This window comes from Neovison vison, chromosome 11 (assembly GCF_020171115.1).
Source record: "Neovison vison isolate M4711 chromosome 11, ASM_NN_V1, whole genome shotgun sequence".
Classification (NCBI taxonomy): Eukaryota; Metazoa; Chordata; class Mammalia; order Carnivora; family Mustelidae; genus Neogale; species Neogale vison.
The window spans coordinates 162,484,874-162,499,466 of NC_058101.1; the positions used below are offsets into that span (position 1 = coordinate 162,484,874).

A 14,593-nucleotide genomic window follows, 5' to 3' on the forward strand; every position below is an offset into this window, starting at 1 on the left:
CTCATTAACATCATAAAAAAACACAAAATGATAACATTAATCTCACTTGTAATGGTAAATATATAGTGATCATTAGATTCTGCAATTTGGTAATAGCGGTGTATAACTCACAACTCTAATTTAAAAGTTCAAAAGTGAACAGAGTGGGGTGCCTGGGTGGCTCAGTGGGTTAAACCTCTGTCTTAGGGTCAGGTCATGATCTCAGGGTCCTGGGATCGAGCCCTGCATCAGGCTCTCTGCTCAGCAGGGAACCTGCTTTTCAAACTTCTCTCTCTGCCTGCCTCTCTGCCTACTTGTCATCTCTCTCTCTGTCAAATAAATAAATAAAATCCTTTAAAAAGATGAACATAGGGAAAAAACCCATAAATACAATATGTACTATGTTATTAGTTACAAAATATTAAAGAATATAAATTTTAACTGCAATCATGTAAAAAATATAAATAATGTAAAGTTTTTAACTGTATGTAATAATGCAATAGTAAGGAAAAAGGAAGTGTCAAATATATGAATTCTATTAAAGTTAAAAATTGTTATCAGTTTAAATTAGGATCTGATAAGTTTGATATTTTACGTAAACCTCATGATAACTTCAAGGGAAAATCTTCTGGTAATTAGATGAAGGAATACAATAAAGAAGTCAAAGAATACCAATATCAGAGACATCAAAATACAAAAAAAAAAAAAAAAAAAAAAGAGAGAGCAGGATAAGAAATAGGGAACAATGGATCTGTAAAACAACCAGAAGACAATTCAGAAAATGGCAATAATATGTCTTTACCTACCAATAATTACTTTAAATGTGAACAAATTAAACCATCCAATCAAAAGACACAGGGTGAGTGAAGGGATTAAAAAAGCAAAATCTAACAATACAAAGCATACAAAAAATATGTAAGCCCTAAAGACACACATAAACCGAAAGTGAAGGGATGGAAAAAATCATTTCTACCAAATGATAACCCCATTCCTCCCCCCCCAAAAAAGTATATGTATTTATACATATATCAAAATAGATTTTAAACGAAAAGTGGTAAAAAGAGACAGAGACCATTACATAATGATAAAAGTGTCAATACATCAAGAAGACTTAACTGTAGGATTTCTAATGAATTTGGCGTCAGCGAAGGGATTAGAAGAAGTCAATCACCACTGGCCTTTGGCCACGACTGAGAAACAGATGTGGGGGCCCGAGAACTCCTGAGTTCACCGTGTTTCTGGCTGTTTCCAAGGGCTGTGATTTCCATGTACTAACACCAAGAAGTGGTAACGAAGCATACCGCACTGCTCCTGGAGGCAGAGGAACTTGATCGCACTTTCTCCATGTGCAGCTTAATTCCCGAAAATACTCTGATTTGGACGTCACTTTTTACCCACAAGTGACTGTTTCTAACTCTGAAAACGCCCAACTGCTTAAGTAAGCAACCAGCTGTGGAGAGAAATCGAGTCTCAAGTCAGTTGAGTGAAGTCCTATCCTTTAAGGTGTGTCAGAAGGAAGAGTTGAGCGCAGGCCTCGGAGCTATTGATGCTACCTAAAGCAAGATCCTGAGGAGGCTACGGCCAAGGAAGAGTCAAGATGGCGGAGAAGTAGCAGGCTGAGACTACTTTAGCTAGCAGGAGATCAGCTAGATGGCTTATTTAAAGATTGCAAACACCTGCAAATCCATCGGCAGATCGAAGAGAAGAAGAACAGCAATTCTAGAAACAGAAAAACAACCACTTTCTGAAAGGTAGGATTGGCGGAGAAGTGAATCCAGAGTGACGGGAAGATAGACCCCGGGGGGAGGGGCCGGCTCCCAGCAAGCAGCGGAGCAACGGAGCACAAAATCAGGACTTTTAAAAGTCTGTTCCGCTGAGGGACATTGCTCCAGAGGCTAAACTGGGGCGAAGCCCACGTGAGGTCAACGTGGCCTCAGGTCCCGCAGGGTCACAGAAGGATCGGGGGTGTCTGAGTGTTGCAGAGCTTGCGGGTATTGGAGCGAGAAAGCCGGCTATAGAGACAGAGCTGACAGTAAGCTCGCAGTTCGGGGTTACCTTGAACCGGTCGTAGGCTCGGTGAGCTCGGAGCTCGGCCGGAGGTCAGGCAGACGGGAGTTAATGGGCGCTGTTCTCTGAGGGCGCACTGAGGAGTGGGGCCACGGGCTCTCGGCAACTCCGGGCTGGAGACCAGGAGGCCGCCATTTGTATTCCCGTCCTCCGGAACTCTACGGAAAGTGCTCAGGGAACAAAAGCTCCTGAAAGCAAACGCGAGCGGATTACTCAGCCCGGCCCCTGGTAAGGGCGGTGTAATTCCACCTGGGGCAAAGACACTTGAGAATCACTACACCAGGCCCCTCCCCCAGAAGATCAACAAGAAATCCAGCCAAGACCAAGTTCACCTACCAAGGAGTATGGTTTCAATACCAAGGAGAGCAGCAGAATTCTAGAGGAGGAGAAAGGAAAGCACGGAACTCATGGCTTTCTCCCTGTGACTTTTTAGTCTTGCAGTTAAAGTAATTGTTTTCTTTTTCATTTTTTTCTCTTCTTTTGCTAAATTTTTAAATTTTTTAAAATTTTTTAAAAAATTTTTAAAAATTTTTTTTAACTTTTACCCTTTTCATTTTTAACGTTTTAAAATAGTTTATCTAATATATATATTTTTTCTTTTTCATACTTTTCTTTATTCGTTTTCTTTTTTTAATTCCTTTTTTTTCTTTCTTTTTTTTGAACCTCTTTTTATCCTTCTGATTTGGCTAAAGCATATTTTCCTGGGGTTGTTGCCACCCTTTTAGTATTTTACTTGCTCCTTCATATACTCTTATTTGGACAAAATGACAAAGCAGAAAAATTGACCACAAAAAAAAGAACAAGAGGCAGTACCGAAGGCTAGGGACCTAATCAATATAGACATTGGTAATATGTCAGATCTAGAATTCAGAATGACAATTCTCAAGGTTCTAACCGGGCTCGAAAAAGGCATGGAAGATATTAGAGAAACACTCTCCAGAGATATAAAAGCCCTTTCTGGAGAAATAAAAGAACTAAAATCTAACCAAGTTGAAATCAAAAAAGCTATTAATGAGGTGCAATCAAAAATGGAGGCTCTCACTGCTAGGATAAATGAGGCAGAAAAAAGAATTAGCGATATAGAAGACCAAATGACAGAGAATAAAGAAGCTGAGCAAAAGAGGGACAAACAGCTACTGGAAGACGAGGGGAGAATTCGAGAGATAAGTGACACCGTAAGACGAAACAACATTAGAATAATTGGGATTCCAGAAGAAGAAGAAAGAGAGAGGGGAGCAGAAGGTATACTGGAGAGAATTATTGGGGAGAATTTCCCCAATATAGCAAAGGGAACGAGCATCAAAATTCAGGAGGTTCAGAGAACTCTCCTCAAAATCAATAAGAATAGGCCCACACCCCGTCACCTAATAGTAAAATTTACAAGTCTTAGTGACAAAGAGAAAATCCTGAAAGCAGCCCAGGAAAAGAAGTCTGTAACATACAATGGTAAAAGTATTAGATTGGCAGCTGACTTATCCACAGAGACCTGGCAGGCCAGAAAGAGCTGGCATGATATTTTCAGAGCACTAAACGAGAAAAACATGCAGCCAAGAATATTATATCCAGCTAGGTTATCATTGAACATAGAAGGAGAGATTAAAAGCTTCCAGGACAAACAAAAACTGAAAGAATTTGCAAACACCAAACCAGCTCTACAGGAAATATTGAAAGGGATCCTCTAAGCAAAGAGAGAGCCTACAAGAGGTAGATCAGAAAGGAACAGAAACAATATACAATAACTGTCACCTTACAGGCAATACAATGGCACTAAAATCATATCTCTCAATAGTTACCCTGAATGTTAATGGGCTAAATGCCCCAATCAAAAGACACAGGGTATCAGAATGGATAAAAAAACAAAACCCATCTATATGTTGCCTCCAAGAAACTCATTTTAAGCCTGAAGACACCTCCAGATTTAAAGTGAGGGGGTGGAAAAGAATTTACCATGCTAATGGACATCAGAAGAAAGCAGGAGAGGCAATCCTTATATCAGATCAATTAGATTTTAAGCCAAAGACTATAATAAGAGATGAGGAAGGACACTATATCATACTCAAAGGGTCTGTCCAACAAGAAGATCTAACAATTTTAAATATCTATGCCCCCAACATGGGAGCAGCCAACTATATAAACCAATTAATAACAAAATCAAAGAAACACATCAACAATAATACAATAATAGTAGGTGACTTTAACACTCCCCTCACTGAAATGGACAGATCAACCGAGCAAAAAATCAACAAGGAAATAAAGGCCTTAAACGACACACTGGACTAGATGGACATCAGAGATATATTCAGAACATTTCATCCCAAAGCAACAGAATATACATTCTTCTCTAGTGCACATGGAACATTCTCCAGAATAGATCACATCCTGGGTCCTAAATCAGGACTCAAAAGATTGGGATCATTCCCTGCATATTTTCAGACCACAATGCTCTGAAGCTAGAACTCAACCACAAGAGGAAGTTTGGAAAGAACCCAAATACATGGAAACTAAACAGCATCCTTTTAAAGAATGAATGGGTCAACCAGGAAATTAAAGAAGAATTGAAAAAAAATCATGGAAACAAATGATAATGAAAACACAACGGTTCAAAATCTGTGGGACACAACAAAGGCAGTCTTAAGAGGAAAATATATAGTGGTACAAGCCTTTCTCAAGAAATAAGAAAGGTCTCAGGTACTCAACCTCACCCTACACCTAAAGGAGCTGGAGAAAGAACAAGAAAGAAACCCTAAGCCCAGCAGGAGAAGAGAAATAATAAATATCAGAGCAGAAATCAATGAAATAGAAACCAAAAAACAATAGAACAAATCAACGAAACTAGGAGCTGGTTCTTTGAAAGAATTAATAAAATTGATAAACCCCTGGCCAGACTTATCAAAAAGAGAAAGGACCCAAATAAATAAAATCATGAATGAAAGAGGAGAGATCACAACTAACACCAAAGAAATACAAACTATTATAAGAACATACTATGAGCAACTCTACGCCAACAAATTTGACAATCTGGAAGAAATGGATGCATTCCTAGAAACATATAAACTACCACAACTGAACCAGGAAGAAATAGAAAGCCTGAACAGACCCATAACCAGTAAGGAGATTGAAACAGTCATTAAAAATCTCCAAACAAACAAAACCCCGGGACCAGACAGCTTCCTGGGGGAATTCTACCAAACATTTAAAGAAGAACTAATTCCTATTCTCCTGAAACTGTTCCAAAAAATAGAAATGGAAGGAAAACTTCCAAACTCATTTTATGAGGCCAACATCACCTTGATCCCAAAACCAGACAAGGATCCCATCAAAAAAGAGAGCTATAGACCAATATCCTTGATGAACACAGATGCGAAAATTCTCACCAAAATACTAGTCAATAGGATTCAACAGTACATTAAAAGGATTATTCACCACGACCAAGTGGGATTTATCCCAGGGCTGAAAGGTTGGTTCAACATCCGCGAATCAGTCAATGTGTTACAACACATCAATAAAAGAAAGAACAAGAACCATATGATACTCTCAATAGATGCTGAAAAAGCATTTGACAAAGTACAGCATCCCTTCCTGATCAAAACCCTTCAAAGTGTAGGGATAGAGGGCACATACCTCAATATCATCAAAGCCATCTATGAAAAACCCACCGCAAATATCATTCTCAATGGAGAAAAACTGAAAGCTTTTCCGCTAAGGTCAGGAACACGGCAGGGATGTCCATTATCACCACTGCTATTCAACATAGTACTAGAAGTCCTAGCCTCAGCAATCAGACAACAAAAGGAAATTAAAGGCATCCAAATCAGCAAAGAAGAAGTCAAACTATCACTCTTCGCAGATGATATGATACTCTATGTGGAAAACCCAAAAGACTCCACTCTAAAACTGCTAGAACTTGTACAGGAATTCAGTAAAGTATCAGGATATAAAATCAATGCACAGAAATCAGTTGCATTTCTCTACACCAACAAGAAGACAGAAGAAAGAGAAATTAAGGAGTCCATCCCATTTACAATTGCACCCCAAACCATAAGATACCTAGGAATAAACCTAACCAAAGAGGCTAAGAATCTATACTCAGAAAACTATAACGTACTCATGAAAGAAATTGAGGAAGACACAAAGAAATGGAAAAATGTTCCATGTTCCTGGATTGGAAGAATAAATATTGTGAAAATGTCTATGCTACCTAAAGTAATCTACACATTTAATGCAATTCCTATCAAAGTACCATCCATTTTTTCAAAGAAATGGAACAAATAATCCTAAAATTTATATGGAACTAGAAAAGACCTCGAATAGCCAAAGAAATATTGAAAAAGAAAGCCAAAGTTGGTGGCATCACAATTCCGGACTTCAAGCTCTATTACAAAGCTGTCATCATCAAGACAGCATGGTATTGGCACAAAAACAGACACATAGATCAATGGAACAGAATAGAGGCCCAGAAATAGACCCTCAACTCTACGGTCAACTAATCTTCGACAAAGCAGGAAATAATGTCCAATGGAAAAAAGACAGCCTCTTCAATAAATGGTGTTGGGAAAATTGGACAGCCACATGCAGAAAAATGAAATTGGACCATTTCCTTACACCACACACGAAAATAGACTCAAAATGGATGAAGGACCTCAATGTGAGAAAGGAATCCATCAAAATCCTTGAGGAGAGCACAGGCAGCAACCTCTTCGACCTTAGCCGCAGCAACATCTTCCTAGGAATATCGCCAAAGGCAAGGGAAGCAAGGGCAAAAATGAACTATTGGGATTTCATCAAGATCAAAAGCTTTTGCACAGCAAAGGAAACAGTTAACAAAATCAAAAGACAACTGACAGAATGGGAGAAGATATTTGCAAACAACATATCAGATAAAGGACTAGTGTCCAAAATCTATAAAGAACTTAGCAAACTCAACACCCAAAGAACAAATAATCCAATCAAGAAATGGGCAAAGGACATAAACAGACATTTCTGCAAAGAAGACATCCAGATGGCCAACAGACACATGAAAAAGTGCTCCATATCACTCTGTATCAGGGAAATACAAATCAAAACCACAATGAGATATCACCTCACACCAGTCAGAATGGCTAAAATCAACAGGTCAGGAAATGACAGATGCTGGCGAGGATGCGGAGAAAGGGGAACCCTCCTACACTGTTGGTGGGAATGCAAGCTGGTGCAACCACTGTGGAAAACAGCATGGAGGTTCCTCAAAATGTTGAAAATAGAACTGCCCTATGACCCAGCAATTGCACTACTGGGTATTTACCCTAAAGATACAAACATAGTGATCCAAAGGGGCACGTGCACCCGAATGTTTATAGCAGCAATGTCCACAATAGCCAAACTATGGAAAGAACCTAGATGTCCATCAACAGATGAATGGATCAAGAAGATGTGGTATATATACACAATGGAATACTATGCAGCCTTCAAAAGAAATGAAATCTTGCCATTTGCGACAACATGGATGGAACTAGAGCGTATCATGCTCAACGAAATAAGTCAAGCGGAGAAAGATAACTATCATATGATCTCCCTGATATGAGGAAGTGGTGATGCAACATGGGGGCTTAAGTGGGTAGGAGAAGAATAAATGAAACAAGATGGGATTGGGAGGGAGACAAACCATTAGTGACTCTTAATCTCACAAAACAAACTGAGGGTTGCTGGGGGGAGGGGGGTTGGGAGAAGGGGGGTGGGGTTATGGACATTGGGGAGGGTATGTGCCTTGGTGAGTGCTGTGAAGTGTGTAAACCTGGTGATTCACAGACCTCTACCCCTGGGGATAAAAATAAATGTTTACAAAAAATTAAAAAATTTAAAAAAAAATAAAAAATAAAAAAAAGAAGACTTAACTGTAAATATTTATGTGCCCAATACTGGAAAACATAAATATACAAATCAAAAACTAGAAAACTGGGGTGCCTGGGTGGCTCAGTTGGTTAAGCAACCGCCTTCGGCTCAGGTCACGGTCCCAGAGCCCCGGGATCGAGTCCCGCATCAGGCTCCCAGCTCCATGGGGAGTCTGCTTCTCCCTCTGACCTTCCCACCTCTCAAATAAATAAAAATTAAAAAAAAAAAAACTAGAAAACTGAGAGGAGAAATTTAAAAGAAAAGTAATACTTCACCCCAAGCAATGGATAAATCATTCAGACACAGAATCAATAAATAAACAGTGCATTTGAACAATACTCTAGGCCCAAAGGACCTAACAAATGTATACAGAACTTTCTATCCAAAAATAACAGAATACATATTCTTATTTACACATCTAGAATTTTTTTTAGAGTAGGCCATATGTTAGGTTTTAAAACAAGTCTTAGCAAATTCAAAAATGATAAAATCGTACCAAGTATCTTTTCTGAACATAATGGCACGGAACTAGAAACCAGGAACAAGATGAAAACTGGAAAATTCATGAACACATAGAAACTATATAACACTCTCTTGAACAATCAATGGATCAAAGGGGAAATTAAAGAGGAAATAAATAAAAGACTCATGTGTGTTTCCATTTTCATTTGTCTTAAGGTCAGGTCTGAACAAACCAATTACTTGTAAGGAGATTGAATCAGTGATCACAATATCCTAATGAAGAAAAGTACAGGACCAGATAGATTTACTGGTGAATTATACCAAACATTAAAGGAATTGCTATCAATCATTCTCAAACCTTCCCAAAAAACTCAAAGAGGAGCAAAAATTCCCAAACTAATTTTACAAGGCCAGGATTACCCTGATAGCAAAACCAGGAAAGGGTATTATTAGAAAACAATACTACAGGCTAATACCCTTGATGAGAATAAGTGAAAAATGGATCAAAGTGGATTGACGAGTTAAACTGAGTTTTACCATAAAATCCCAGAAGAAAACAGAAATCATGTTCCTTGACAAGGGCCTTGGTAATGAATGTTTGGATATGATGTCTAAAGTACAAGCAACAAAATAAGAAACAATCAAGTGGGATTGCATCAAACAAAAACTTCTGCTCAGCAAAAGAAGTCAATAAAAAAGTGTAAAGAGAACTTATGGAATAGGAAAAAATATTCACAAGTCATTATCTGATAAGGGGTTAATATCCAATATATATAAACTTATTAACTCAATGGCAAAAAAAATTCAAATTAAAAAATGGGTAAAGTAACTGAATAGACATTTCTTCAAAAAAGATAGATGAAAGGCCAAAAAGTGCATGATGAGATTTTCAACATCACTAGCCATTAAGATAATGTGAATTAAAATCAAAATAAGATATCATCTCTACTTATTAGAATGGCCATCACTAAAAAGACAAGAGACAATAAATGCTGGTATGGATGTAGAGAAAAGAGAACCCTTGTGCACTGTTGGTGGGACTGTAAATTGGAAAAGCCACTATGGAAAAAAATGTGGAAGATCCTAAAAAATTTTAACTATTTATATGATCCAGCAATTCCACTTCTGGGAACATATAAAAGGAAATAAAAGCAGATATCAAAAAGATATCTGCACTCCTATGTTTATGCAAGCATTCTTATATAATCAAACCATGAATACAGCCAAGGTGTCCATTAATGGATGAATGGAAGAAGTTGTAATAGATATATATAATGGAATATTATTTAGCCATAAAAAATCAAGGATATCCTACCATTTTTGATAACATAGATTACCCTAAAGGATATTACATTAAGTGAAATAAGTGAAATAAGTCAGACAGATAAAGACAAACACTATATGATCTCACTTATATATGGAATTTTTAAAAAACAAATTAATAGGAAAAATGATCAGACTTGTAGTTACCATAGATTGAGTATGGAGAGGGGGAAATTGGAGGAAGGTGGTCAAAAGGTACAAACTTCCAGTAATAAGATAAATAAGTACTAGAGATGTACAACTGATGACTACAGCTAACAGTATTGTATGATGGGTAGGAAAGTTGTTAATAAGAGTTGATATGGAGAGTTTTCATTACAAGGGGAATTATTTTTCCTTTATTCTTTTGGGTTTTTCTTTTCTTTTCATAGTATCTATTTGAGAAGATAGATGTTAGCTGAACCTACTGTGGTAGTCATTTCACAATTTATGTAAATTAAACCATTATGCTGTATGCCTTATACTTACACAGCAGTGTATGTCCATTATATGTCCCAATAAAACAGGAGAAAATGCCTAAAAACCTTGATAGGAGGAAAGATGGCTATGACCACTGCAAGAATTATTTGAAAAATAGGATTGGAATCAAGTCATGAATAAACTTACAAAAACCTGGGGTTAAAAAAAAAAAAACAAAAACCTGGGGTTCCTGGGTGGCTCAGTGGGTTATAGCCTCTGTCTTTGGCTCAGGTCATGATCCCAGGGTCTAGGGATCAAGTCCCGCATCAGGCTCTCTGCTTAGCAGGGAGCCTGCTTCCTCCTCTCTCTCTGCCTACTTGTGATCTTTGTCTGTCAAATAAATAAATAAGATCTTTAAAAAAAAAAAAAACCTTACAAAAACTTCTATCAATCAATCAATCAATAAAAATAAACAGGAGCAAACAGGTGACTATGAGATATAACCATTCCTCTCCACATTGTTCCTATTTTTAGAATAATATGGGGGAGGATTTTTAATTTCCATAGACATGAATTTAAAGTTTAGAGAAATTATACTTCTGGGTAAGATGTGTAAGTTGGAAAGAATGTTTTTGCTACCCTGACAAAAAGAAAAAGCTAGAGAATCTACAAAGTTGTATCATATCAAACCATAAGTTTGCTGCGGTAACAGGGCCAATAGTACCTTGAAATCTAAGGAAAGAGCGCCTCCTTTGGGGAGAGATGGTACTATTGGTAGAGCATCTCCCAGTGGCAGAGCATGAGAAAAAGAGATGTTGACATCAGATAACACATAAGAAGAATTCACCAGACATTTGTAAGGAATTGTTAAAGGGTAAGTGTGGGATAAAATGAGAGTGTAGGACCTTCTGAAAGACACGGACATAAGTAATTTTACAAAGGGAGGTTATCTCCAATTTCCCATTCTGGATGTGCAGAGTGGGAGATTGGAGATAACCTCCCTTGGTGGTATAGGCTTGAAGGATAAAAGAAGCTGTTGCTTTGGGAACATCTTCAAATCTACCAGACTCATTCTCCAGATATACAAAAGCATTAAGCTTCTATATGGCCTTCAGAATTTTTTTTCTGTTCTAATCTCAATATTACTTCTTTCCTTGTACTAACTATGGCTTAGTTTATTTTTCTTTTTGTAGTTCCTTAAGGAATAACGTTAGTTGTTTACTTGCTATTTTTTTAATTGATGTATGTATGCATTTACAACCATAAACTTTCCTCCTGGAACTGATTTTGCTGCATCTCCTAACTTTTGATATGTTTCCATTTTTGTTAGTATCAAGATTTTTTTAAATTTTACCTTTCATTATTCCTTGATCCATTTGTTGTTTGGGAATGTTTCTTTAATTTCCACATATTTACAAATCTTCCAGTATTCTTGCTGTCATTGTACTTGATATAAATTCCTTCTTTTTGAATTTGTTGCAATTTGCTTTGTGGTCTATATAACATATACTATGAAATATTCCATCTGCTATTGAGAATAAATGGTGTATTCTGTTGCTCTTGGGTGGAATACTCTGTATTTACCTGTTGGCTTCATTTTGTCTATAGTGTTGTTTAAAACCACTGTTTATTGATTAGCTGTCTAGATGACATATCACTTGTTGAGAGTGGGGCATTTTTTTTATGCTCCCAGAATTCAAGTGAAAACTGATTGTTGCTGAAAGATGGGAAAGATAAAAGCAAAACAAAAAAACAAACTTATGGCCCTGGAGGAGAGGCAGGAAGCTATCCTAAGGCCAGAACATTCAATGTCTCCTACCAATGAAGGAAGAACACAGTGAGAATAATCTACCCAAAGACCCATTCATGACAGAACTTTCATAAGACAGGATAGATCAGGACAACAAAATACTCCGGGTCCCATAACTAGGCTAGCAATCACTGTGTGACAAATTAGAATAAATTACTTCTGAAGAAGAGATAAGACTGTGAGTGAGGACCATTGAGCAGGCACCCTTGATAAAGGCCTGCAGTTGACAGTGAAGCAGAAACAAGTTCTCCAACAATACTAGATTATGGAACAGTGATCTTAAATGTATTAGTGGATTTGATTTATGCATGGTAAATATTCAAGTCTTTATAAATTTTTTATATATTTTTATAAACTTTGTGATTAGTAACCATTATTTGAAACCTCCTTAAATACTAAATGTCATTTACTTAGAAAACCAAACCTCAGTGCTGTGGTTCATTTATTGCTGTGAATTTTTAATTGGATTTTGGCTAATTAGTTTGCATGGTCAATTTTTGTATTTTGGACTGTCTCAATATTGAAATTAGCACAAAATCCGGCATCTATCTTAAAAGTATTTCTTCCATTTGCATTTTTAGCTTCATTCAAACTGTATCAGATCTTACCATGTTGACAAAATTGGCCATTCCCCAAATTCTGTTCCTCAGTTTACTATGAGGATGATTATTCCTGTGATACTGGAAAATAAAACACCAGGTTAACATTCATTAATAATAGGAGATGAATAAAAACTCAACAAAATACTTCATATACTATGAGATACTTCCAAGGGAAAAAAAAAACTTTTTGGCATTCTTTCTGGTCAGCTAAAAATCTGGACAAATTATACAGAATTATATATTTGATATAAAATAAATAGTATATTGATAATAGTATTTTGATATAAAATAATAAAAAACAGATACAACATTTCTAAGGACATGCTTCATTTTTGCACTACTTTAAGGTTTTCCTCATAACCTTATCCCCTTTTCACATTACAATATATTACAGTACATTGACATATTAAACCAACTGATAAGTGTGCTTTAGTCCATATTTATCATGCTGATGAAAGAAAACTTATTAAAGCTCCACAGAAACCATTATATTGCAAATAAAGCAACACTTATCAGCTCTTCTATGTTCATGGTTGTCACAACCATGTATGTATTGAATGTAATCAAGGGCCACCCTAAAGCCAGAGATGCGATCTAGAAGGAAATTGTATCTCCCCCTTCTCTCTAGGGAAAGGCTGAGAAGATAAAGTGGATTTCTCTACTCTGGTGTATTGTCTTTTTTTCCCTTTTAACAAATGGATTTTCCATTTGTGCCATTAGGATCTTGTTCTTAAGATGATCAATTTAGATCTGATAAAATACAATTTATAAAAATAACAAAAGTATCTTGTAGAGATAAATGCAAATGATCAAGCTTGTTTTATAATAAAAAGTAAAAGAGACACGGCTTTTCTGAATCCTACAATTATCCTCATTACTTGCTCTTTTGTTCTCCTGTTATCTCAAAAATCTAAACACCTCAAAGGTTTAACATTAGACTCTCTTCACTTCTCATTTACCATTCATTTCTCAACCTACTATTCATTGGTTTACCTGCCTCTATCCCATTAAAACTATTTTTGACAGGAACATAAATATCCTCCTACTTATCCAATCTGTTGAACGCCTTTTCCTCATCTTCCTGATCATCTTGTCTACCTTTACTATTGAACATTCTGTCTTTAAAGAAATTTCTTATCACTTAAGTTGCTAATACCTATCACTCTTCGTGTTTTATTGTACAAAAGTTTCTTTTTTTCCCACCATCTCCTTAAATTTTAGATGGCAAATATGGTTTCACACCAGAATTCTTGGTGACCAACTGGTAGTGCTCACCTGAAATACACAGTTGAGAAAGATTCTGAGTCTATCTTAGAGATCACAGGGATAGGGTACTACATCATTTAGTGATATTCATCCATGGGTATAAGGAAGAGAAAGGGGAATGGGGTTTTGCATTCTTTACAAGTCTTTTTTATATGGCTAGTCTTCTCCAGTGTATAGACACTTGTGTTCTACTTATTCTTTCAACTTGCAATGTCCGGGTGTATATATCCATATCCTTATTCTACTTAGCTGCTTAAAATTCATCATACTGTCTTCAAGCTATGTAAGTCTCTTGAAATATTTTCTAAAAGTTGTCTTTGTTTTTCTATTTTATCTTACCAGAATACACTAAGTCTACATTGTTCTTTGTGTTACCCTTTTATGCAGCTAACATATACATGTATGTATGTGTGCATATATTACTCAGATAAGTATAGATATATATAGCTAATACTCAGAATCTAGCATATTAGACACCCGTTAACTATTTTTTAATTGAAAATAGATGATTTACTATAGGAACTTCTCTAAAAACCACCACTTAAAAATTTAAAGACAATATTAAGGGAATGTACGTAAGAGCTATGTATGTAAAAGTCCAGATAATGCCCCCCAAATCATATCAAGCAAACCTTTATCTGGCTTCTGGGGTAAATACTAAATTTAATTCGTTGTTCTTATTTCTTACTAATAAACTATTATAAAGAAAGCTTATTTTAGCACTCTTTTAAAGGTGAGTTAACATGTTCTCATAAACTTTTTAGTGTAAGCCTATCTAGTGCCTAAGTTTTGCCACTTTTTAAAATTGATAGCTGCT

At 36.5% G+C, this 14,593-nt stretch overlaps 1 protein-coding gene across 1 annotated transcript in view; it reads right to left on the bottom strand.

The window, feature by feature from the left end:
• The window catches only part of ADAM7 (ADAM metallopeptidase domain 7), a 101,187-nt gene that overhangs the window by 46,888 nt on the left and 39,706 nt on the right, over nucleotides 1-14,593 (bottom strand). The window contains exon 8 of the mRNA XM_044225979.1: nucleotides 12,517-12,588. Coding sequence (XP_044081914.1) covers nucleotides 12,517-12,588 — 72 coding nt within the window. The remainder of the gene's footprint in view (nucleotides 1-12,516; nucleotides 12,589-14,593) is intronic.